Here is a 25,189-nt window from a genome sequence, read left to right as displayed (position 1 = left end):
ATAACTACCCATCATTATATACTATTATAACCATTCTGCAGACAGAAAAACTGGTGCTGAGAAGTTAAAAGACTTACCTAAGGTTTTAAGCACAGATCAGGAAGGCACCACAATTACAATGCTAAAGATCTGCACATTAATAATTCTCTGAATAGATTTGTATTGCTATTTTTTACCTTAATTACCTAATATTATCTATAAGGTATTTCACAAAAGCTAAAAAGGAAAAAGGTGCTAACTACTTAAGGCTGAATGAAGCAACTAGAGACAGACATGAGCTGTCTGTTTAATAAGAAATTCTTGCCTTCTTTACTATTTTTCCAAAGCTTAAATGAGAATTCTCTATATATGGTATCTCTTCTACTTAGTACTTTAAACTTCAAAGTGAATTATCCAAATTAATCTCACTCACTTAGCAGGAAAAAACGCATTATTCTCATTTTACAGGTGGGAAGACAGGCACAGGAGCAAAGATGTCTGCCTGTGGCTCCTACATTAAGTGTGAGGGAGGTTTGGCGTTAGAACATGTTCCATCCTTGGCTCCTCATCCATTTTTCAGACTAAAGTGCAGTGTCGTTCCTATTATCATTTTATTTCAAAGTCACTGAAGGAAGCATACAATTTTCTGAAGGAGGAGGGAAAACATACCCTGAAAGTTAGAGGTAAAGGAATACATCAAAAGTTTTGATTTCACTGTACTTAGGTTAAAATTTACTCTAAGTTTTAAAAACTACTCACATATCCTATTGCCTTAGTACCATGAATCAGAAGCTCTGCTGAGTGAGACACTGATTATTTGCCCAGAATTGGTCTCATGCTTTTATAGGAGAGATACAGCTAAGAAATGAAATTAAATGAGGAAGGTAAAGAATGGGTCCATATTAAAACGTATTTGGTGGCATGGAACTTGCAAGATAAGACATCACTTTTCAGCCTGACTGATTACAGAACAGGAGGCACTGCTTCTAGTCAACAGTGAGCATTTCAGAGGGACAAGAACATGACATTTGAGGGCAAGTGATGAATGGTAATACGCACGATGCATTCCTTGAAAAGATGGAGAAAAGAAGAATGAACTACATAAGCTGGTGGAGTAAAAAAAAAAAAGTTAAACAACCAGGCCTTTAGCTCTTTAAAACAGATCAGAAAAATATTCATATACGTCCTCTAACTTGTGCTAAAGAGTTAAAAAAACAACTCGTGCTCTCCAAACGGCATTAGGTATGTAGACAATAACTTCTATTAGACTGTATGGGTTTTCTGTTTTCTGTTTTCTCAGAAAACTAAAGTTTCATGTTGAAAACAGCATAACCAGCAGATCCTTAATCATAGGCACCTTTTCAGATTCCAACATGGCCACAAAAGTACAACAAACAAGAATGACAGAGTTGTCACGTGAATGAGACATACCTCTTGTACGGATCGAGCCGCTGGCTTGTCTTGATGGTTGGCCAATATTAAAAAGGGTAAAGTGCATAACTGTGGGTGCTGAAGAGCTGAGTGCAGTTCATTTCTAGCAGTTTCTAAATCGTCTTCTGAAGAGGCACTGTCTAATACAAATATCACCCCTTGAGATCCTTGGTAGTAGCGGCTCCAGTATTTCCGGATGTTATCGGCCCCTGTCAAAAGCAAAACAATGTCTCTTTTTAAAAATAGCTTTCAGCAACTGAAAAATCTTCCCAACAGCAATTCCTATTGGAAACCAATGTGGCTTTTAAAAATTAAGTGCAGAGATCACAAGTCGATGAGAACAAAGAAGGCGTTAGAGCCAATAGGTGGATATGGCCTTGAAGGAGAACACAAACGTTTGAGTCATTCTTCATGCCTCTCTTATCAAAATATGAGAGAAAGAACCAGGATAATACTTCTTAGGCAAACTCAAAAGAATGCCTTGAGATTTTGCTTAGTAGTCTGGGATAAAGTACACTCCTCAGAGAGGAGCGTAATCTATTTGGTTCACCAAGGCTTTTCTCCGCACCATTACCATCATCTTGGTGACTTTTTCTAAAAGAATTGCTTGCTGATCAGGTAGCCTTGTTTAAGTTCATCAAGAAAGTTAAAACTGTTAGCACAATACCTTTAGATATCAAAGTGCTGAAATTCGTAACGAACTACAATCTTGGCCTTTGGTACATTTGCACAACCCCATTTGGCAATGAGCACACTCCTGGTCTTGATACGATGGGATGTTCATACAGAAGACAGTGAGATTCTCATCAGCCAGGGCAATATCTTATTCTTTGTATTTCCAAAATCCAGCACCATGTGTAACTCAAAGTTCATTACAGAAATGAGAAAAATGAGGGAAAGAGGAAATGAAATTATATACTAATTAGGATTTAGGGATTTTGAGACTAGAAGAAACTTTAGAGACTGTTCAGTCCAACTCTCTGAGGAGAATGGGGCCAAGAGAGGTGACGCGGCTAATCCCCATTCATGTATCTAATAAATCACAAACTTGAGATTTGCATCTCGGTTAGTAGTCAGCCTGCCCAGGGAAGGCAAGGGCATTTCCCACTCCGTCATCACAACTACTTCCTTTACTTTGATTCATGACTAGCATGAGCAATTTGTTTGTGTGTGTACACGTATGAGGGAGGTAGTTATTGGTTATATAACAAAAATTAGACATCAAGGAATCTCACCAATTTAGTGCATATGATCAAGTCCTAACCAGTTAATAACTACATCTGAGTCATCTATCGAACATCTAGCTCCTATGTTGGATAGACTGTGCTAAGTGACTGGAGTTGGTGTGCTCTGGCTGGTAAGAGCCAATTGCATGCATCTCTTCCCAACATTGCATTCAGTGACATCATATTGGTAGCTTGAAATTGGACAGGGTGGGGCTATTTTCACCATGGAAATCCCAAAAGCTATCTATCAGGTATTTTCTTCCCCTAGAGAGCCAATACAACACTGGATGATAATGAGCTCATATTTTTCTGGGAGAAATAGAAAACAAACAAAGATTATAATACATCATAATAAAGCACTGTGATAGAGGGACTCATTAGGTGCTGTGGGAGCAAGAGATGAGGCATCTCATCCAGACCGGGCAAGTCTCTTCAACAGTAATATCAATAAATAAACAGTTACCATTTATTAAGCACTTCCTACGTTCCAGGCACAGTGCTAAGTGTTTTCAAAAGAATAGCTCATATAATTCTTACAACAATCCTAAGAGGAAGCTGTAATTGACTCAGGCTTTGACACTAATTTTCAGATTCTAAAATCTGGGGTATTTATCATAATACTATACTGCAATAATCAGGTATATAAGAATATCAAAGGCATTTGATGTTGAGTAACCTTAAATATGTAAATGCACGGGATATGAGCAAGGTTGATGCACATCAAGCAGAGTCCAACCAAGAAAACAAAACAAAAGAAAAAAAAACCCAAACAAAACAAAAAAATGAAAGAGAGAGAGGAAATTTCAGCCAGAGATTACTTAATGTAGGGAATTAGTTGCATAAGAGATGGTGGAACTAAGAAAACAACAGGGGTACTGTGATTAGCAGTATCTTAGGTCAGGTTCCCTAGATGCAGAGCCTGAGAAGGTGTTTCTTGTATACCTGATTAGAGACAGAGCACTGTCGGGAGAAACCGAGAGAAAGAAGCAAGCTAGAATGGGGGAAGGAGCTAGACAAAGACATGGTTTCAGAAACCTAGCCTAAGCTTGATCTGATGAGGAGCTCTAGAGCAGGGATTGAACCACAGAAGTCATCCAGTCCAAAGGCAAGAGGGCTGGGCTGTTATACCCTGTACAGTCATTGGCTATGAGCCACTCCTGGGGAACAGGAGGGGGTTGGGGTGTGATCTCATAATCTCCCAAACATATATGGTTGAGGCAATTACTGTCAGCCAAGGGCAGGCCTCTGGAGAAGGGTACAGGTGTGAGTCATTAGCAGCCAATGCCCACAGCAGCTGGGAGATGGATGCACTGGCCCAGTAAAGGAGATCTGGGTAGGATACCAATAGCATCTGCTACAAACTACATCCAGACATTATCCATATGCTGGAGAACCATCCATAAACTTGAGGAGCAAAAGTAGAAGCAGTGTTACCTGGTAGTAAATGTTTAGAACAACAAAAATATCATGTGCATATGCATCTGTAATACGTTTATTATAAGTTTTATTAACATCAAGCATGTGTGGCACACAATTTTCACATAAGAATACATGCAATATACTTTATTGTAAATTCTACAGACCTCATTAATGCTTACAGAATGCTTTCATTGAGTTTGCTGAATTTTTGTATCCATAGCCAGATAATAGTTGCAATTGACCAAGTGAAGTCCTGAAATAAATATTGGTTGTACTAAGTATTTTACATGTATTAACTCATTTACCCATGACAGTCTTATGAGGTAGATACTGTTATCACTCTCATTTTATCAGTAAAGAAACCAAGACACAAAACAATTACATAATGTGCCCAAGGTTACACACCTTGGCATAAATAAAAATATATTTACGTCTAATGTGATTGAAATAGAAGGATCATTGACCAGGAAGGTAATGAAACTAAATAAAGAACTCTACACCACAAAAGCTAAGAGGGGGAAAGAAACGAACCTGTTAGAATAAAAATTACCTAAGTGCCTATACATATATAATGCTCACAGTGGGAACACGTCCAAGAACACTTCCCAACCAATAAATTCAATGAATAGTTATTAAGCACCTATTCTGTACAAGTCACTGAGCTAGGACCTATAAGAAATATTTAAAATTTTTAAATTTCTTTTATTCCTCCACATTATTCCTCTTAGCTCTGGTTACTGGTTGCATATTTTAATGGAACTTGTCCATTGGAAATACATGGAACATACTGGAAATCCAATTCATGAGGTCATCTCCTTCAACAAGAAACTATTTTCACCTGCCACATTTAGAAGCACATAAGGCACCTGAAAATAGTGAGATGAAATGACAATAAGGCCAATGACTGTGTTGGTGGATGAAACAAACCCAAAGAGAAATACCATAAGTTTTAAAAATGTCTCCTATATAGCATAATATATGAATAAAATGTTATTATTAATAGTGAAAAGACCTCTTTAATTTCCTGCTACATAGTCATCTGCCCAATCTTAGCATTTCTAACTTTCATCACAACCACCGAGATTGGAATTCTAAATTCCAGTTCACTCCTGCAAAACAGCTTCAGTCAGCAGCCGCCTAAACTCAGACTGAGGCTGAGGAAATCAGGAACGGGGTGAAGAGGGATCTACAGTTGTTCGGTCCAGCTGAGTGGACCTCAGTTTAGTCACCAGATTAAAATGAGAAATGGATGTGTCATCAACCCAGCGGCCAGGTGCTTTGAGAAGGGAGCCTCATCGGGAAAGTCAGGAACACCTGTTTGATGCCCACATTCCCAACATTCCCAACCCACAAACCAAATCCAAGAGGAGTAACAAACACAGGAAATCACAGCTAACAGCAGTCTAAGGCCACTCTTATCCTAATGACTGAAAATTGTGTGCTCTGTGTGGCTTAAATTGTTGTATTTTGATTAAAAAACAAAGGAGTTGTCTTAACAGTAGAGAGGTTGGGTGGAGGGTGTTCCCAAACCTCCTGATTACCCAAGGTCCAATACTACCTTACTACAAGTTGTAAGAAGCCCTTGGGAATCTAAGAGTTCATTCTGAGAACCAATCAACCACAAGAGCTTGGTTCAAGGCACTACAACAAGAGTAGAGAGAAGACAGGAGCATAACGTGTCCTCATTGCGCAGGTTCATTTCCACAGCACACTTTGGACTTCAACAACATTCTCTCAATATTCACTAATTCCTTCATCTAACATATATTTACTGAGCACCTGGCACCATCCCAGGTGCTGGGGACACAGTAGTAAATGAAACAGATAAAAATTTCAGTCTTCAGGGGCCAGCCCAGTGGTGCAGTGGTTAAGTTCACAGGTTCCACTTCTCCACGACCCAGGGTTCGCTGGTTCAGATCCTGGGTGCAGACATGGCACTGCTTGGCAAAAAGCCACACTGTGGTGGGCGTCCCATGTATAAAATGGAGGAAGATGGGCACAGATGTTAGCTCAGGGCCAGTCTTCCTTAGCAAAAAGAGGAGGATTGGCAGTAGTTAGCTCAGGGCTAATCTTCCTAAAAAAAAAAATTTCAGTCTTCATAGTAATCACATTCTTTACTAGCAGCCAGCCTGCCCTTATAGAGGTTAAAAATGCCAGCTACTCATTTTTCCAGCCCTTTGCTCTTGCAGCATGGACAAAGGATTCAGTCCCGGTGAACTGGGACTCAACGAAGGTCTGCTGGGAGCTTCTGGAAGTGAATTTGCTCTTCAATAAAAAGATAGATGCCCAAAAAGAGCTGCTCTCTTCTAGTGTTTAGATTTCATTAGGTGATAAGGTGATGTTGTGAACAGCATTAGCCTTCTAGCAACACTGAAGGAGACATACCAACACACTGAGGATGTCGCCATGGGAGGACAGAAAGAGCCTGGGTCCGTTAGAGTACCGCTGAGCAGGAGAACCAACCACCTACATTATAAGGACTCCTTACTCTGTGAGCAGAGCAAATGCCTACTATTCAAGCCAATTGTAGATGACTATTTTGTTATTTGCAGCCAAAAAGATGCTTAGAGTTCCCTTGTGTTAAATTAAAAGGCTATGAATAAGTTCCCTAAAAGAGCTGTTCTTTGAAAGGTGGACCTAATGAGCTAAAATGGACCGAATGAGCAGATAGTTAATCCTGTCTCTGAAAGGAAAAGCACATAGCCTTGCTGGTCTGGGGCAGGTGCAGTCACCCCTATCCAAAGATGGTTTGCACCAAAGGACTATAGGACAGGCTAACCAGGACGAGCGCCTCCACTGCTGTCAGCCACCCTGTGATAGCAGACAGAGTCAGGATGAGAAGTCCAGACTGTCTCCTCTTTCCATCTTCTTACTACATTCCTAAAAAAATGCAAGAGGGTAAGAGTAATTTCCCTCTGGGAAATGTAAGGGGATTGGAGACCCATAGATGGAGTCAATTTTGGAGAGCTTGAATTGTAAGTAATGAGTCTTCGAATCTTAGTGAAGGATATATCCTCGGAACAAAGAATACCTCAGCAGTAATACTTTAAGAAGAATGGTTTCCAGCACAGGGAGAAAATGTCTGAAGAGCAGGAAAGGAGAAGGGAGAGAAAAGTAGTAATTGTAGTGCTTCTTTACCCCTCCCATCTATGGGGTCTTGGTCTTTTCATCTTCTACAAAACAGACAAACTGTTTTTAAAAATTGGAATGCTAAGAATTCAGGATGACTAGGACATATATATCCAAACTCAAAATTTTATTATGGACTTCCCACTTCAACCAAAAAGAAAAAGCCAAAATATCTGAAATTAAACCCTCCCCAAATGATCAAAGTATAAAAATGTAAAGATTAAAAGTCAAGTTCTCTGAAGGGAGATTTATTGTCCCACTTTGCTTTTCAGTGAGTCAAAAAACACTTTATTTTAGATAAGGAAAGAACTGTTAGAAAAATCAGAGCTGGTAAGTTCTTTATGAAACACAAAAATTTGGTCTGCATGAAGGAAGGAAATCCACCACTAAACAGTGGGTAAACTGTTGAGCTGGAGGAGACCAAGGTCCCCAGACTCACAGTGAGATGTGCTGTGAACACCCACGTAGGAAACAAAGATGATTAACATATAGTCATCATCTATCCCCCAACCTACAGTTAACCTTCTAAGTGTTTATACACATCATCTCATTTAACCTTTTAGGACTTTGTATCCTCATTTAACGGATGGAGAAATTGGAACAGAGAGGATAGCACCTTGTTCCACGTCCAGCTATTTAGATTTATATGGCAGATCTACAATTCAAATTTTGGACCGTCTGATTCCAAAGACCATGTGTCCTTTTCTACTACATGGCACTGCTTCCCAGAGAGTATAAGAGCCTCCAATGAAATGGGAACGAATGGAATGTTCTATGTGCATGAGTGGGCATGTTAAAGACATGTGTCCATGGGCTTTAAATGGTTAAGAATGATATTGGGGAGAAGCTGAAAAAAGGCATTCTAGTGGGGAGGGTGCAGCTGGGACCATAAACTAAGAGGAAATTAGGAATGGAGGGGGTTGCAGAATGAAGACTGAATGAGCATGAAATATGAAGTGTGAGCCAGTGACAAGTAAATGGCTAGTGTGAAAACAGAAGATGGATGGCTTTGTAAGCTAGGCAGAGTCTAGGCTTGACACAGCAGTTAGGGGAGAATTACTATAGAGACCCGCGGCTCGCTACCTGGAGTAGTCTTGCCTCGCTTAAGGACCTGGTCTACTACCCACTGCCTGTTAACACTTACAGTGGACAGTACTACCTACCCGTACCTGAGTTTCCTCTAGTCCCAAACTGCCAAGTCTGCAGATTTCATAAACCTTAAAAATGAATAAACAAATACCCTACACACCCCTAGACATATGGCTGCATAGATTGAAAAAGATTTATTAAGATATTCCTATATTTATTCAAAATTTACCATTAGAAAATGTGGGGAAGGAAGAAAAAGAACGTTCTTCCTTCTCCTAAAGTCTATAAGACAGTCAGCAAAGGGAACATGTAAACAAATAGGTTCTGCCTTATTTTGGATCCCCCCAGTGCAAACGGTTCACTTGAGAGGTGAATGCAGGAAATACTGGTGGCAGAGTGGGAGACTGAAACAGGGAGAGACGACTCACAAAAGGAGAGTTATCCAGCCAGCTACCACTGTGGGTAAGCTTAATTGTGCTGGAACTCTGGGAGCCAGGCACTAAGGGTGAAGCAGTGGGTTTTCATCCACCTTCCTCCCATTAGTGGTTGGTTGAGGACTGTGTAGGAAGGCTGGGCATTAATTTCCCGGCACTTCCAGCTTGCCCAAGGCACTCAGGCAAACCAGGCTCCCGCGGCCAGAGAACACTCCCAGGCAAAAAAGCCAAGGAATGGGCTGTTGAAAATCAGTCTGGTGCCCATAAAAAGGGGGTTATGGTGGGACACCAACAGGGCCTCCTTCAGCCACCCCCTAAAATAGCATATAAATGTCAGTTTAGGCCATTTGACCAGCTGTTGGCTCAGGAGCAAAGAGCACAAAAAGTATAATTATTATTATGTGGAAGTAGAAATCCAAGACTTAGTTTAAGCAATGTCCATATACTTTGGGGCAGAAGATAGCCAGTAAGTCTGCCAACATTAAGCAACAGTTCACCAAGGGTGCTCTTCGAGAGCCAATCAGGAGGCCCCAGAGATGAACACTATTCTCATAATTATACTAAGACATTATATGCTATTTCTACTATGTTGACATTTTCACTGATGGTGAAAGGTGAATAAAACTGCTGGTAACTTAACATGAACAGAAGTACCAGCATCAAACTAACAGTCACTGTATCCTTGACCACCACATATCTTCAGGGGGGAAAAATCTAGTTTCACCTAAGAATGAACTTGCTAAAGCGGTAAAAATTCTTAGTTTTATTAAATTACATCTTGAACATGTCCTTTTTAAATATTCTGTGTGACTAAATGAGAAGCAGGCAGAGCGTTTTTGCTCCATACCAAAGCACTCGGTTGTTTTGAGGATTAGCACCTGTGCAATTGAGTTGTGAGCTAAGCTAGTCACTTTTCTTTTCGTGGAACTCCATTTTCACCGGAAATTTCCACTGACCAAGTATGATTATTCAGGCTTGAGTATTTGATAGACATTTTCTCAAAAATGAATATGTAGGGGCAGGCCTGGTGGTGTAGTGGTTAAGTTTGTGCACTCTGCTTCGGTAGCCTGGGGTTCACCGATTTGAATCCCAGGTGGCCCTACGCACTGCTTATCAAGCCATGCTGAGGTAGGTGTCCACACATAAAACAGAGGAAGATGGGCACAGGTGTTAGCTCAGGGCCAATCTTCCTCAGCAAAAAGAGGAGGATTTGCAGTGGATGTTAGCTCAGGGATAATCTTCCTCAAAGAAGAAAAAAAATGGAAGCCTATAACTTTAAGGAAAACAACTGATAGTATTTGTTGTCAATGATAAAATTTGTTTTCAAGCAAAAACTAGAATTTTGGAAACTTGTTTCCACCATTGTGAGCTTGACAGCTTCTCAGTGATGAGATTGGTGGTGATATTAACAAACAGATATTTATAAAGTGTTCCAATTAAATTACTAATACTTGTCCAGAAAACTAGCTCAAATTATATCACCACTCTGCTCAAAAATATTCAATGCCTATAACTTGAAATTCCCAAACTACTTTATTTAGCATTTATAGTTCTCCATGATCTGGCTCCAATTGGCCATTCCTCCAGCATTTCTCCATTACTCTCCTTATATACTCCAGAAATACTTTTGCTCTTCTGGACCAGATGCAGGCTTTTCACTTTCATGCTTCTGTGTTACCCCCTCTGCCTGGAGCTCCTACCATGCTGGTTCTGCCCTCAGCTCTTGCACACCCACATCACTACATGCCTTTCAAGGGCCAGATCAAATGCCACCTATTCCACCAAGCCTTCCATGATCTTCCAGCTAGAAATAATTTCTCAGAAAACTTTCAGTCTATTTCTCTTGGTTCTGCTCATAACACTTTCCACCCTGCAGCATAGTTATCTGAATGCATATTTCACCTTCCTGGTTAGACCGAGAGAGCCTTATGGGAGTTTTGTGCATTTCACGTGTCTTGTTCATCTCTATACTCTGAATGCATCCAACACAAAGTCTTACACGTAGTGGGAACTCAATCAGTATTTTTTTCAAAATAAATTGATTAATCTTTTATAAAATATTTATTCAGATTCCTCAAATGCAGAATGGGGAATTTACCTAATAAACTGTTCCATGATACAGAAATACTCTATCTTTTTGGTTGATGGTGGTAGATTGTGTGTTTATAGTTATTAGCATGTAACTTTTATGTTTCTGGCACATACCAAGTTCTGCAAGGAATCTCAACATTTGAAATTTAAAATTTTTTTTAAAACACATGTACACTTAAACTTCACTGTTTATTGCTTAGCCTTTCTAGTATTTGGAAATGTGCAGCCCATAATGCAGCATGTGCTAAGCACTGTACTAAAAATGCAAGAGCATTACCCTTTACCTTTTGTGATCCTTGTTGATCTTATCCTACTTGTGATCCTTTAGCTTGTCCTGACGCCCAACAGAACCAAGAGCCATGAGAAAGTGAAAGCACAGAAAGAAATAGCTGTGGGACAAGTTCTGGAGAAATGTTCCCTTCTGTGCTCTTACCAAAGCCAAGGACTGACTCCCTAGAAGACCCACAAACCCCAAGGTGATCACAATTTGCATAGCTCCAAATGTTTACTAAGAAGCAAATTCCTGAGCTAGTGGCACAACACAAAAAGCAAAGCGTGTTCGTAGTATCCTAGAAAAGCAGGTGGCCAGGCTAGACAAGCTGGGATGGGAACAATTTTGTTGAAATTGCCATTGACCCAAGCAACAAATTGGGAAGAGCCAAAATGGGAATTTTCTGGTTGAAGCGGAAGATGTTTGTTACATACTCAGGGTGAAATAAGATCTTCTAGTGCGGTGGAAATGCTATGGCATTCTAGCACAGCTTGCCATTTCTCCCTACTAGCATTTCTTTCTCTTGAAAACTTGAACTTACCGTGAGACTAAATTGTCAGAGATAACATGAGATTCTAATTTAACACAGTCACAGCCCACAGAAAAAGTTGAAGAGCATCTAATGTCTCATCTTATATAGCAATAAAGAACACAGTCACAGACTCTAACCCTGACACTCATAGGTAGAATTTTAGTCTCTCACTCTAAGTGGAATTTCTCCTTGGTGACTAATTTGACCTCAGAACAAGTGATTGCTATATAACCTACTTATGTAATAAAACCTTAAGAGAATTCTGCTTGTTCTACCGTATTTACTTGATCTCACCCATATTTCCCTTTTCTTCCTTTAACACTCTGTTATTCTTTTTTTTTTTTTAAAGATTGGCACCTGAGCTAACAACTGTTGCCAATCTTCTTTTTTTTCTGCTTTTTCTCCCCAAATCCTCCCAGTACATAGTCGTATATTTTAGTTGTGGGTCCTTCTAGTTGTGGCATGTGGGACGCCGCCTCAGTGTGGCCTGACGAGCAGTGCCATGTCCATGCCCTGGATTCGAACCCGTGAAATCCTGGGCCGCCAAAGCAGAGCACACAAACTTAACCACTTGGCCACGGGGCTGGCCCTGATCTATGCTATTCTTGATGGAAAAGCTTATCACAACTCCTAAATGGAGACTTAAGTCTTTTTGTGGACTATTCTCGTTGTTCTGTTTTTTTGTCATCCTATTGATTACAGAACAGTCAGGATCCATGTTTAGGCTTATGCTTAAAATAGCGAATGGCAAAGGATCAGTCTAGACTTCAGGGAATTGACACCAATGTTTAATTTAATAATGTACATAAGCTAATATACATTATAGTTTAAATTATGTAACTGGACCAGTCAATGTACTTTACAAATCACAAATAAATATGGGCAGCTGTCAGCTTGGGGATTAGATATGTTCCAAACCTCTTGGAAGGTTCTAATTTTTTCAGATTTTGGTACACAATTTTCCTTGAAAACAAGCCAATGCATTGGAGTTGGGTTCAGCCCTAACAGACAGGCTAGCTCTGACAGAAAGTGTGACAGCAGAGTGACTGACAGCATGGACTCTGAAGCCAGAGTCACTGGGTTCAAAACCTCGTTCTGCTACATGCCATCTTAGTGACCTAGGATAACATAGCTTTGGTTTCCTTTTCAATAAAAGGGAGAAAATAACAATACTTAGGTACCCTGATAGGACTGTAGAGATTAAATGAGATAATTCATTTGGCATAGTGCTTGGAATATTCTAAACGTCCATTAAGTGTTAACTATTATTTTCTGGCCACCATTTAAGCCTATAACTTTCTGAACTACTGAACTAGCCTGAGTTCCAAGGTTTGGAAGTAAAAGTCTACCAGGCGCTGAAAGGAACAGGCAGAGGAGAATAGGTTCCTCTGCAATTTCCAATATGGCCATGTTATAAAACTAAACCAAGTTTTTATTTGGGCTGGACCCTTCTTTTCCAGTAACTTTTGTCTATAACCTGTATCTCCTACAGCCTCTAGTACTTTATGTTTCTCAATTTCTTCCCACCTCTAACACCAAAAAAGAGGTTTCTCCCCTTCAGATGAATATGTACGTTCCTTTAGCACAACTGTCCTCAGCTAGATTTTTAAAGAAAGAGTGTGAATTATCAATTTAATATTAAGGTGACACTATATATTTTATATGATGAAAAAACCCAAATTGATCACTAATACACACTGCTCTTATGTGTGTGTGTATACCTTTAGGAGATGATGTGGTGTACAAAGGCTGACATATGGTATATATACACACATACACAAAGCTATTATTATACTTTATCTTTCCCTCCCTTTTGTTATAAACATGTAGACAATCAAAAATTGGTGCATTTTTTTCAGGGGGTCACATGGCTGCAGTGGTGAGCGGTCAGGAAGTACGGGTTAAAGCAGGGACTGCCATTTCTAGGCAAGGGCTCTTTTTTTTTCTCTTTTTCTGCCAAGGGCCACTTTTAAATAAAACGTGGTTGGATTATGAATAGGAAGAAAGCAAATATATCTAAGGACAAAATGGGCTCTTCCTCTCAGGAATTCTTGCAACTGTTTATTACCCACTTTCTCACAGCTTTTTCGTAGCTTTTATGTAAGCATACCAGTTTCACCAGGTACTGTCTCCATAGCCCTACCAATCCACTTTGCTAAATATTTCCAAGAGCCTCCTTGCTGGGTGTGTTCACCACTGTGTCTCCAGGTGTCTACGCAGACTCTGGCACACAGCAGGCATTCAATATTAAGTCAATTAATAAGCGAACGCAAGAATGAATATGTGGATTATCCGTCCATGGATTTCAGTATAAGCAGTCTCAGATTTTTATATAGTTTAAAATACCCTGCCTCGTTCCCTCCCTTCCTTTCATAATTCTTGTCTTACACAAACACTCTTCTTGTCTCGGAGCTTCTTTTTAAAGGATGGCAGTCCTTTTTGTCTGTTCTCTTAGGTAAGCTTTCCCTGTGTGCTTTAAAACTGCCATTTATAAAGGGGATGCGAGTGACACGATCACTCCACTTCAAACAATTCCCAATGAATGGTCTCTATAACCAACGCTGGATGAATGAATCATTAAAATGTTATCTTAAGGTAATCAGACTTCCTTTTTTACGCCATTACTAGATACTAAAGCAAGATTAGCCCACTACATCACATATACCATTAAACAGATTTCTTCACACACAACTACATCACTAAATCAATAATTGCTAACCTTCTGTCTTTGATGCTCTGGGATGTCTCCAATTATCTCAAGAGGCAAGTAGAGCTCTCAAAATGAAATTAATTTTAATTAGCTTTAAAATATAAGTATGTATGTGTCATCCAGCACTTAGGAACAGAGGGTTACACAAAATAATGTGTCACAGCATAAAAAGATTAGGAATCAGTACGCTAGCCAGAGAGAAGACAAATGAGTTTGAAACATTGCCTGAGGTCAAGCACTTCACTTCCAAAAACAGTTTCCCATGAAGAACACACTCAATAGAAAAGAGAGAGACACCACAATTGAAATGATGGTAAGCCTACCATCTAAGTTTTATTTAGATTGGGATAGGTAAAGAATATATTTGCCTGAGGACAGCAGAACATACTACATGAGAAGAAACATTTATTAGGTATCCAGTAGGGTTCCACAATGCTGAATTTCCTTAAAGCTCTGATATGAGGTTAGGGCTTATTTTCCTAGCTGACTATTGAGGACACATCACTCCTTTCATGCCCTTATAAAGGTGAGTGAAAATAATTATAGGGTAGACATGTTTTCTACATGCCAATCTAAAATAGGATCAGCGTCCTTAAAAAAAAAAATTGTTTTCAATACATTTATCATCAACTTGTTGCTATTTTAAAAATGGATAAACCACACAAGAAATTTTTGGGGAGAGAGGAAAAACATTATCCACCCCACTCCCATTCTTTGGTTTGTATCCTCCAAGATTTATCTCTTCCTTAATTAGAAAAATTAAGGAAGTCTTGCTATAAACCTCAAGAATCCGGTCATTTCATTCAATATGCACACATGCACAAACACACTTTTAGTACACAAATTAATCTAAGATCACGTATCCTCATCAACAATCAATGCCAAGCAACTGTTTCTGCACAAAAGAAGGAAACATTAAGAGAATCACCCTTTATGATCCATAAAGCCAGGGACCACATCTTCTCTTTTTTTGTACCTGACATAATGAGAGTTATAGGTACTCAATAAATGACTTTTAGATTTACCTGAGGAAGGTTCAGTCAGGAAGAACATGTGGTCATCTCAACGTAAATAATCAAAGCTTCACAGAAACATTAATGGTAACCCCTTAATGTTTGTAGCAGGCAGCCTGCAAAATGGCCTCCAGTGATCCTCACCTCTTAGTACTGATGCCTTTGCGTCTCCCTTTGAGTGGGGACTGGCCCAGTACCTTACTTCTAACCAACAGAATGTGGCAAAGGTGATGGGATGTCACTTCTGAGATTAGGTTACAAAGGATTGTCATTTCCATCTTGATAGCAGATTATCCCTATTGCCTTCTTCGTCTGTATACTTTTATAAAACAAACTGCCAAGTTGGAGAGGCACATGTGGCCAGGAACTAAGGACATCCTCTGCCCAACAGCTGGCCAAGAACTGAGGCCCTCAGTCTAACCATTCCGGAGGAACTGATAACCACCAACAAAAACACGAGCTTAGAAGGGGATCCTTCTATGACTGAATAATATTCCACTGAATTGATATAGCGTATTCTGTCTATCCACTCATGTGCTGATGGACATTTTGGTTGTTTCTACCTTTTGGTTACTGTGAATAGAGCTGCTATAAATATTGGTGTACACGTTTTTGTCTCACCACCTGTTTTCAGTTCAGTGAATATATATCTAGGAGTAAAATTGCTAGGTTATAAGGTAATTCTGTATTCAACTTATCAAGGAAAAAAAATTTGTTTTTTTAAGTTTCTTAGTTTGTAGTAAATTATTACATAGCAATTGATAACTAATGCAAAGTTGAAAATGAATTTGCAGCTAGGAAGAAATTTCCAAGTGTGGATTAATGAACTAAAGGGGGAAAAACTTAATAACTTACCCTTGGTCTTACTGTCATCTCATTGTTGCTCTAGTAAATAGCATCTACTGCATTCTCAAAATGCTTCTTTCAAAGGCAACGTTTAAAAAAAACTGCTGTGAGGGCTTATTGAGCATCATGTGCTGTGCTATACTATACAGATAAGAAAATAAAAAAGACATATCTCTGCTCTCAGGGTGCACAGATCTCCAATTAAGAATTATCTCTGATATTCCTCAGAATTCTCTCTTCTCACCTCACACATCCTCCGTGGGAATATCTTTACTCACATTATTTCAGCTACCTCTAATATCATGAAAACAGTTCAAATGCTCCCATCTAACTTTGTCCTAAGCATTAATACTCTTATTTCTTACAGTCTATCACATATTCCCTTCTAGATGTTTTTCATTTTAAACTCAACTTGTCCCCAAAAGAACTCATTCTTGCCATGCATTCTTTTCCAAACCAGCCTCCCGGATTCCCTGTCTGGGGACTGGCAGCCACCCAAAATATGAACCTTAAGAGTCACTCTTAACCCCTTATCCCTTATTCTTAATATTCAATCATGAATCACCCAGCTTCATCCCAGTGTAACTGCCAAACTCTTGGACACTTTGAAACGTCACCAGGCATTTTACCTCGGGCTGTTTTTTCTCTGCCCAACTCATGGCTTACCTAGATAAACCCTATGCAAATTTAAAGTCTAAACCCAAATGCCATCTCCTTGTGAAGCCTTCCTTAATTTTATTTCTACAAAATTGTTCTCTCTATCCTTTGTGATTCCAGAGCAAACTGTAAACCCCTTCAATGTTAGGATACGTGTAACAATGCGTGTGTTTTTACACATCCAATTCTTTATGACTGCTCTTGCCTGACAGCATTCTGCAGCTATGTTTCGAGACCAATTCTTCTGGATATTTCAGGGAGCTATTACAGGAACAGGCATATAACCTTCACTCAATTCACATGTGCTGAATTAAAAAGTCATCTGATTTATATTGTTCATTCACTCAATCAACTAATAAATATGTATTGAGTGGCTTCTATGTACCAGACATAGTACTGGGCACTACAAGTACAGTGGCAAACCAAGTAGACACGGCTCCTGCCTGGCTTGTGAGCTCACAGCCTCAGGTCACTGAGTTGAAAATATCTTTATGACATTATGTCATTTAGGCTTCAACCTACTTCTTAGCAATACATGTATTTCCCATAAGAGCATATTTACCCTTCCGATCCTTAAAGTAGTAATAAAAACTGGAAACTTAAATTTCTTTTCAGTGAGTTGTAAATAAAATAATTTCCTATGTCATTAACACTGTGTTAAAGAAAACGAACCAACCCCCTCCTTGCAGGCTCAAGACACATGATTGTACAATATATCTAAACATTTATAGGATGCCTCAGTTATCCAGAACACAGCTAAAAAGTAGGAGCCATGGGGCAGCCAACAGCAATGTCCCCAAATTAACATCCTCAATCTCACATGCTTAACACTCTAAAAGGTCCCTTGGGCCCACACAGAAATCTTGCCTAGAAAAAAATGTGATCACATTTAGTTTCTTGTCTCCTTGCTCAGAGTATATTAGAAGTAGTAAATCATTATGTGGGAGAAGGAGGAGAGAGAGAATCCACCAGAGACAGGCATGTGGACAGTAGCAAGAAGAGAGAGCTACAAAAGAGACAAAATCAAAAAATTAAGAAATTTTAAAAAAGAGAGAAGAAGAGATCGACAACTATGAAAGACACAAAGGCAAAGAACAGAAATAAAAAGCACAGCAGATCAGGTCTAACGCAGCACGGAAGAGCCACCCGGCCCCTGGACAGATTGTAGGGTTTCTGCTATTCACCAGATAAATGATCAATTATGCTCCTGATATTTTCACTTATTATTATGGAGAATTTTGAACATGCACAAATAATCAGAAAACTACAATGAACACATCACTCAGCCTTAGCAACTATCAATTCTGGCCAATTCAGCCTCATCCTAATTCCTCTCTCAGATATTATGTAAATTTCCTCTGTAAATATTGTGCTATCAATATCTCTAAAATATAGGGATTCATTTAAAAAACATAACCAAAACACCAGCATTACATCTAAAAGAAATTAATGTCAAATCCTTAATATCATCAAACACCCAGTTGTTCAGACATTTCAGTACTAAAAGTATCGCTTCAGCTGTCTCCAAAATGCCCACGTGAGATGCTACTGTGAAAAGGATAACTATATAAGGATTTCTAAGTCTTACAGTCAAATTGTAAGATTTTCAACCCATTCTCAATATTAAAATACCTCTTAAAATATTATATCAAAATCTATTTCTATACTCAATTTAATTGGTTAAATGCCAAGAGAAAGTGCTCTGAGAAGCACCCTCTTTGCTAATGCAACAGCTAATGAAGATGTAACATTGTCAAATTATGGTACTGTGGTATTTTAAACTCGTTTCTTTAATCAAGGGAAGTAGTCCTTTTATAGAAAAATCATTCATTACGGTAATTTTGTTAACAGTCTACAAAAGCTCTTTCAGATTTGAAGTGTAACAGTTTAATTATTGTTTCAGAGTCATATACTTGTTCCCTGAAGGAATTATCAGAGATGGTATGTTTACTTATTGAGGGACTATAGGTACTCTCGAGAGAATTTCACGTCAAAATTCAGTTACACTAGTAGTGAGATGTAATTATTCTTCAAAAGGATCATAAAATTAAAAGCAAGCAGGATGAAATAAGTACAATGATACACACATGAGAAACCTAGAATTTATGTTTGGTAATCTGGGCAGGAAATTAAAGGACTTGGGACACAGGTAGACTGTCATCTCTTCTTACAACGAAAGGCCATGGTTTTGAAGGAAAAGTAAGTGAATGGGACTCTTGGTACTTGAATTGGCAACTGGAAACACATGTAGTACATATAACGGAGAGTCTGCATGTATGTGTGGAGGGGAGGAGGTCATTTGCTTGGCAGAAAGCTCAAAACAGCTTTAAATTGAAATCTGAGAGAGAAATATGCCTTGATAAAATCTTACCTTCTTCCTAACATGGACATGCCTGAGAAGGATTACAGATGTACTGAAATCCTGAAGCCACTGGGCTGTCTAGCGGGGTCTGGGGCATAATCCCCTCATTTCTTGTCATCACCTCTACCAGTAAGCAGTTTCTGTTTATCCCAATATGTTATAAAAATATTACCATTTTCCACGTGTCTGATGATGTAAAAAACCTTGGGAAACATTGGTGAAAAAGAGCTTAGCCTGCCATTCAAGGCTCCTGATGGTCTGATCCAAGTGACCCTTCTAACCCTGAATCCTTCCAAGCCACAGTTATGGGACCTTTGCAGCGGCCAAAATGAACCGCTCATGTTTTCGCCTTATACCCAGCCACGTTTCCCAAATGCTGCTGCCTCTGCTTATGACTTTTCCCTCCACTGGGAATCTCCTTTCTCCCCATGTTTGTATCTTCAAGCATAATCTGGTCTAAAGTCCTGCATTAAATGCCACCTGTGCCACAACCATTCCTTTTACTGTATTTGTGCATAATCTTTTTTTCCACTAAAGAGCCAGAGTAGGTTATTATCTTTAGTTTTGAATGTCATGCGTAACTTTCTATTCTGTAGTATTCTTATTTATGCACACTGTTTTCACATCTGGGAAGTGTCTACCGAGGACACAGAAACAGAGTTAAATAATTTTATCATTAATCACTAGAATTTGTCAAGCTGTATTAAAAAAGTCAAAATTGGTCACAAATCAGACTGAATTATGAATACTGACAGATGTACCGAGAGAAATGAGTCAATAAGGAGGAGGGGTAGATTAGCAAGGGAAACCCAAGGGGAGACAGAGTGGCAAACGTTGGCAGGACCATACAAGCACTGTTTATGGCCAAAAACGTGCAGCGTCCAGTCTTGGTGGCAGGTATATTGCTACTATCAGTCACACTATCAGAGCCAGATGCTATTAAGCACATGGCTGCTATAAAGTCCTCAGTTCCGTAAATTTCTACCTTATTCAGTTGACAATTTCATAGCAAAGAAGGATGAGAAAACAATGAAGAGTTCAAGTCTCTGGGTTTAATTGTGACCATCAAAGAAGAAAAGGTGGATATGTTATCCTAGAGACCATAAGACCAAAAACGGTCATTCAGGCTAGACTTTAGGGTTTCAATATAATAATTGGAAGAGGAGGAGGAGAAAAACCAGCACATGACTATTCATCCTAAAAAGGAAGATAGTTAAAGGAGAATGAAACTATAAAAAAGGGAACAAAGACTAAAGGCTAAAATGAATTTATACTTGCAAAAATGTTAAGAAGAATAGATAAGCAAAAAAAAAAAAGAAGAAGAAGAAGAAGAAGAAGAAGAAGAAGAAAAACTCAAAACAGAGGGGCACAAAAAGAAAGAATCATTTTCAATCTGGAAAGAGTTAAGAGAAAGGTAAACATGAAGACAGGAGAGAGTGTCTTCACTCTCTTTAAGTTAATTCAAGTCTCCAGATCCAGACAGATTACATACCAAGATAGCAGAAAAACTCAAACATCATCACCAAACTACTCTAAGCATTGCTATGTAACCATGGAGAACAGGAAAGTTGCCAGAAGACTGGGGATAGGCAAATATCACCCCAGATTTTTAAAATGTGATCATCACGAACCCCCATGGGGTCAATAAGAATAAGTCCTTCACAATAATTCTTAGTTCCTTTTGGACTGGCTTGCCAGGTTGGTATATTCTGAAAATACCATAGTATGAGATTATTTTAGCAAAATATTTAACAAGTCTCTTGCTGTATCCTTGAGCAAGAAAGAAAGAGAAAAGTAAATCAGATGACAGTAGTTAGGCAGCATTATAACTGCTATAACAGCCATACCTCAAAATTCATGGATCTGTGCCAACATGGAAGGGGTTGGGTCTTCTATGATTTGCAACCACCCTTGGTTCTCACAGCATTTTACACATAACTCTATTATAGCAATTATCACACTGCAATATAGTTATATAATTACATGTCTATTATTCCCTATACCCTGTGAGCTTCCTGAAGGAATGATTACACTCTAGTCATCCTGTTATCCCCAGCAGTGAGCATGAGACAGGCACAGAGTAGACAATTTGATACATGTTTATAAATTTTAATTGAGTAAAAACTTTGAAGGTATTTCAACATTTACACATGCAGCAAAGCTGAAAGAAATTGCTAATATGTTGGATGACAGAATAAAAAAAGTCAAAAAGTTCTTGACAAGCTGGAACAATGAGCCAGTACTTACACAATGAAATTTAATAGAGATATAAGTAATGTCTGGAACTGGGAATTTAAAAAAAAATCACTTGCACAAAAACAGAAGAGACCTAACTTGAAACAGCTGAGTGTTTTGACAGCATATCCAGTATGAACCAATGGGGTGCTGGGCCTCATACTGTTGGCTTTAAGAGAAATAGAGTTCCTGAAAGAAGAGAGATGACAGCAGCACTGGCCAGACCATATCTAGAGCATTACGTTTCTGGATACACATTTTACAAGGGACCACCATAATTGAAAACTTGTCCATAAGAAGGCAACCAGGATGGTGATGGACCTGGAGACCATAGAAAAGGAAAAATAGTTGAAGAAACCTAAGAAATTAGCTTGGAAAATGATCTTTCCGAGGATATGACAAGTTTCACGTTTCTGAATTACTGTTTAGGGAAGATATTTATTTGTTGAGTATGGCTCCACAAAGCAGAACTGGATCCATTTTAGCAAAGAAGCAGAAAGTTAGATTTTGGTAAATTATAATGAATCATAATAATTAAAACTCTTCTAATATGACATATAAGCATGCTTTCTGAGACACTGACTTCCTCATCATGAAGTACTCAATTTGAGACTGGACAGCCACACCTCAGGGATTTAAAACAGCAAACTCATATCTGGTGTAGCGAGTTTGACTAAGTAACACCTGATTTAACATGTATGGTTTCATGCTATTTTATAAGAGGAAACAGCTGGAAGGTAGAACACCATAATACACTTCGACGACTTGTGAGACTCATCTCTGAAGGAAATTGCATATGCAACTTTTCTGACATTGCTTTTGAGAAGGATGGCTCGGGCCACTGCAGCAAATGCACCCAGAACCCAGAGTGAGGGCAGATAAGCTGTAAGACACTGCCTGCAATGTCTTGTGTGGGTCACTGCCTGCAATGTCTCGCGTGGGTCAGAACTCCCCAACATGCCACCAGGTATGAGAGACCAGGAGCATTGTTGTATTATGTATGTACACCATAGAGGCATATAAAAATACACAGGCAATCAAGAAGAATGAATTTCTCATCTCTATAACCATACCCTCCCTCTTTTTTACACTGACTCCCAGACTCACTGACTGATTTAGAAGAATTTTCCCAGCAAAAAAACTTTGGTTACTCAACTAATGGACAATATATATTTAATATGCAATTTTCCTTCAAATACTTTCAATAGTCAGTTACATCACCAGAGACAGACATCTATATGTTTAAGATTAACTCAAATTACAAGCAGAATTCAAAAGTGAATTAAAATGTGACTTACGTCCAGTGCAATATAAGTGAGTCAATTTTTCAATGCATCTTGACTAAATGTAAAATATCATCTGTTTTTGCGACAAACAAGTCTGTGCCATTAATCATATGCTTCCAGCTGCAACAATTCACATTCAAATTAAAACCATGAAATAGCATCACAGTGTCAAGATTCACACACACTGATCTTTTAACAGATTGTGGGGAAAAAAACCATACATTAAAAGAAGAATCAGGAGAAAATGTTACACGATAAAAACATCTGAAAGAGCTTAAGCACACAAGCAGATAGAATTCTGGTTTTTGAACTGCACAGGAATAAATGTTAAACAAAACTCACAGCCTGCTCTTAAACAACGAATATATCATAAAAAATATTTCTTTTTATAGCCACAGGGCTGAGAGTTTTGCTGTTTATATCTATCCCAGCATACAAATCCACAGTACTGCCAGGACTGTCCCCTCTGACTTTACTGGGAAGCCAGACAGGAGAGTCTGCCTGGGTTTCTTTGAGTTTAGCTCAGTTTGTGTCCAAAACTGGCCCAAGAATCATCTCTTCTTCAGTCGCTGCACTCCTGCCTGCCAGTTACACAGCTCCAAACATTTCCCTTCCAGCTACAGATATTAAAATGTTTTGTTGTTTTAAAACTTGATTTAGAACTGCAGTAGATAACTTTTTTTGCTTCGGGCTCCCCCAGGTCAGCAAGCTGCAGGGATGTTCAAACAGCGCAACAGCATCCACCGCACACTAAAAACAAGGTTGGTGCCAGGAATCAGCAAAGTGATATATTCTAGGTTAGCCATGTCAGGCATTTTCCAGTCCCAAAGAAGGTTTCATGTGGTCAGCACATGGGCCAAATGATGCACATGGCTGTCCTGTACTTGCCCCCTTGTGTCCTCCTCTGGTGACCTGCCCCTTTGAACTCCCTGGACAAGTTTCCCAGGGAGGGACACTACGCAAGGAGGACATGTTCCTCTGAGAGTGTTTCCTTTCTGTCTCAGGGCACACACTGTATTGTTAGGGGGCTTTACACTTTTGGAGCATACTCAGGCAGGCCACAAATTTTTCTCAGTTTTCACTTGACTTCTCTTTAAAATGGTACCCCAGCCCTAGCCTGAGAGAAGAGCCGTAAGAAACATAAGAGACAAAGCACTGAAAACCAATAGCACAAATTCAAATGTTACTTGTCATATTGCCAATCAAGGTTAACAATTCAGCTTGTCCAATTAACAAACCAAGATGAGACCAGGGTAGTTATCAAGATGTGAGATGTCAAGCTACCAGAAGAGTAAGAATAAGAGCTTCTTCTCAAAAGTTTCTATGCCTCTGCTTACTAGATTTCCTTATCTTGTACTCATTATTTCTTTGCTCTCTTTTCCTCTTTCACAGAGAAATTTCATCCCAGATGACGAATGTAGTATACAAGATTTTAATTTCATAACAGCCTATAGAGAATTTTCCCAAAATAACAACCTGAAGTTGTATATGACAGTCACACATGGTGGATTTCAGGGATTTTGAATCCCACTAAAATGAACTAGCATCCTTTTAGGAGAGGATGCTTTTTAAAGAAAAGTAGGATGAGGAAATAAACAGAATATTACACTAAGACTTACAAGGAGAATTTTAGAATCAATTTATGCCTTAGAAATGGCCTTGACAATATTTAACTAAATCAAATAACTTAAAATGCACTGGGACTTCGACATTTAAAAAAAATTTGGAGTGAAACCTTTTACAAAACCAATAATTCTATCATAATATTACAAATGATTTAATAAAACCTATTAATGTGTAAATCTATATTTTTATACATAGGGTTTTCTTAAAGTAGAGCACATCTATACACATCTTAAAACAGCAGGATCTCAGTAATATTTTAAATGACAGATGAGCAGCATCCTACTGATTTTTGCAAGAGCACAGTGCCCACAGATGATAATGGTGGTGAGGTGTCTTGGTGGTGTCAAAATCACGTTAGCCTAAGATCCTAGCATGACTTCAGCATAGAATTTTTTCAACAGTGTACTACATGCAAATAATCAAACTGAATGAACAATTTAGGTCCTTTAAATCTGGGTAGTATGCAATACTTCCTGCATAAGGCAGTGCAAAAAAGTTTCATTTTATCTACTAAAAGGAAAACCGTAATATATTACTTTGTTTCCAAAAGGTCTCATTTTGTTAAATAGTGTCTTGAAGCATTGGGGGAGAAGATTGACCATGAGTCTCCCGACAAAAACTTTGGTAGGTAAAACTTTTCAAGACTTGTTCACATCCTAGCTCCCTAATGTAAAAAAAAAAAAAAAAAATGTAAATATCTTTTAGATTCAAATTGAGCAGATCAGTTTAGAGAAGGGCAGAATTAGCTGGAACAGAGAACCCAAAAACAATTATAAGCTCTTTCAGATTAGAATGAAAAAAATCAAGGGAAAGTGACATATGTAGTTCCTTGTTGTTGGTTTTCCTTTTTCCT

The 25,189-nt window shown here is 38.8% G+C and overlaps 1 protein-coding gene across 10 annotated transcripts in view; it reads right to left on the bottom strand.

Annotated features, from left to right (window-relative positions):
* ARL15 (ADP ribosylation factor like GTPase 15) overlaps positions 1–25,189 on the bottom strand; it is a 401,584-nt gene that overhangs the window by 198,226 nt on the left and 178,169 nt on the right. For all 10 annotated transcript variants that reach the window (XM_070246276.1, XM_001494370.6, XM_070246269.1 and 7 more), the window contains one exon: positions 1,411–1,619. In XM_070246276.1, coding sequence (XP_070102377.1) covers positions 1,411–1,619 — 209 coding nt within the window. The remainder of the gene's footprint in view (positions 1–1,410; positions 1,620–25,189) is intronic.

This window comes from Equus caballus, chromosome 21 (genome assembly GCF_041296265.1).
Source record: "Equus caballus isolate H_3958 breed thoroughbred chromosome 21, TB-T2T, whole genome shotgun sequence".
Lineage (NCBI taxonomy): Eukaryota > Metazoa > Chordata > Mammalia > Perissodactyla > Equidae > Equus > Equus caballus.
The sequence above is the reverse complement of the archived record's forward strand: the minus strand, read 5'-3'. Positions and strand labels throughout refer to the sequence as shown.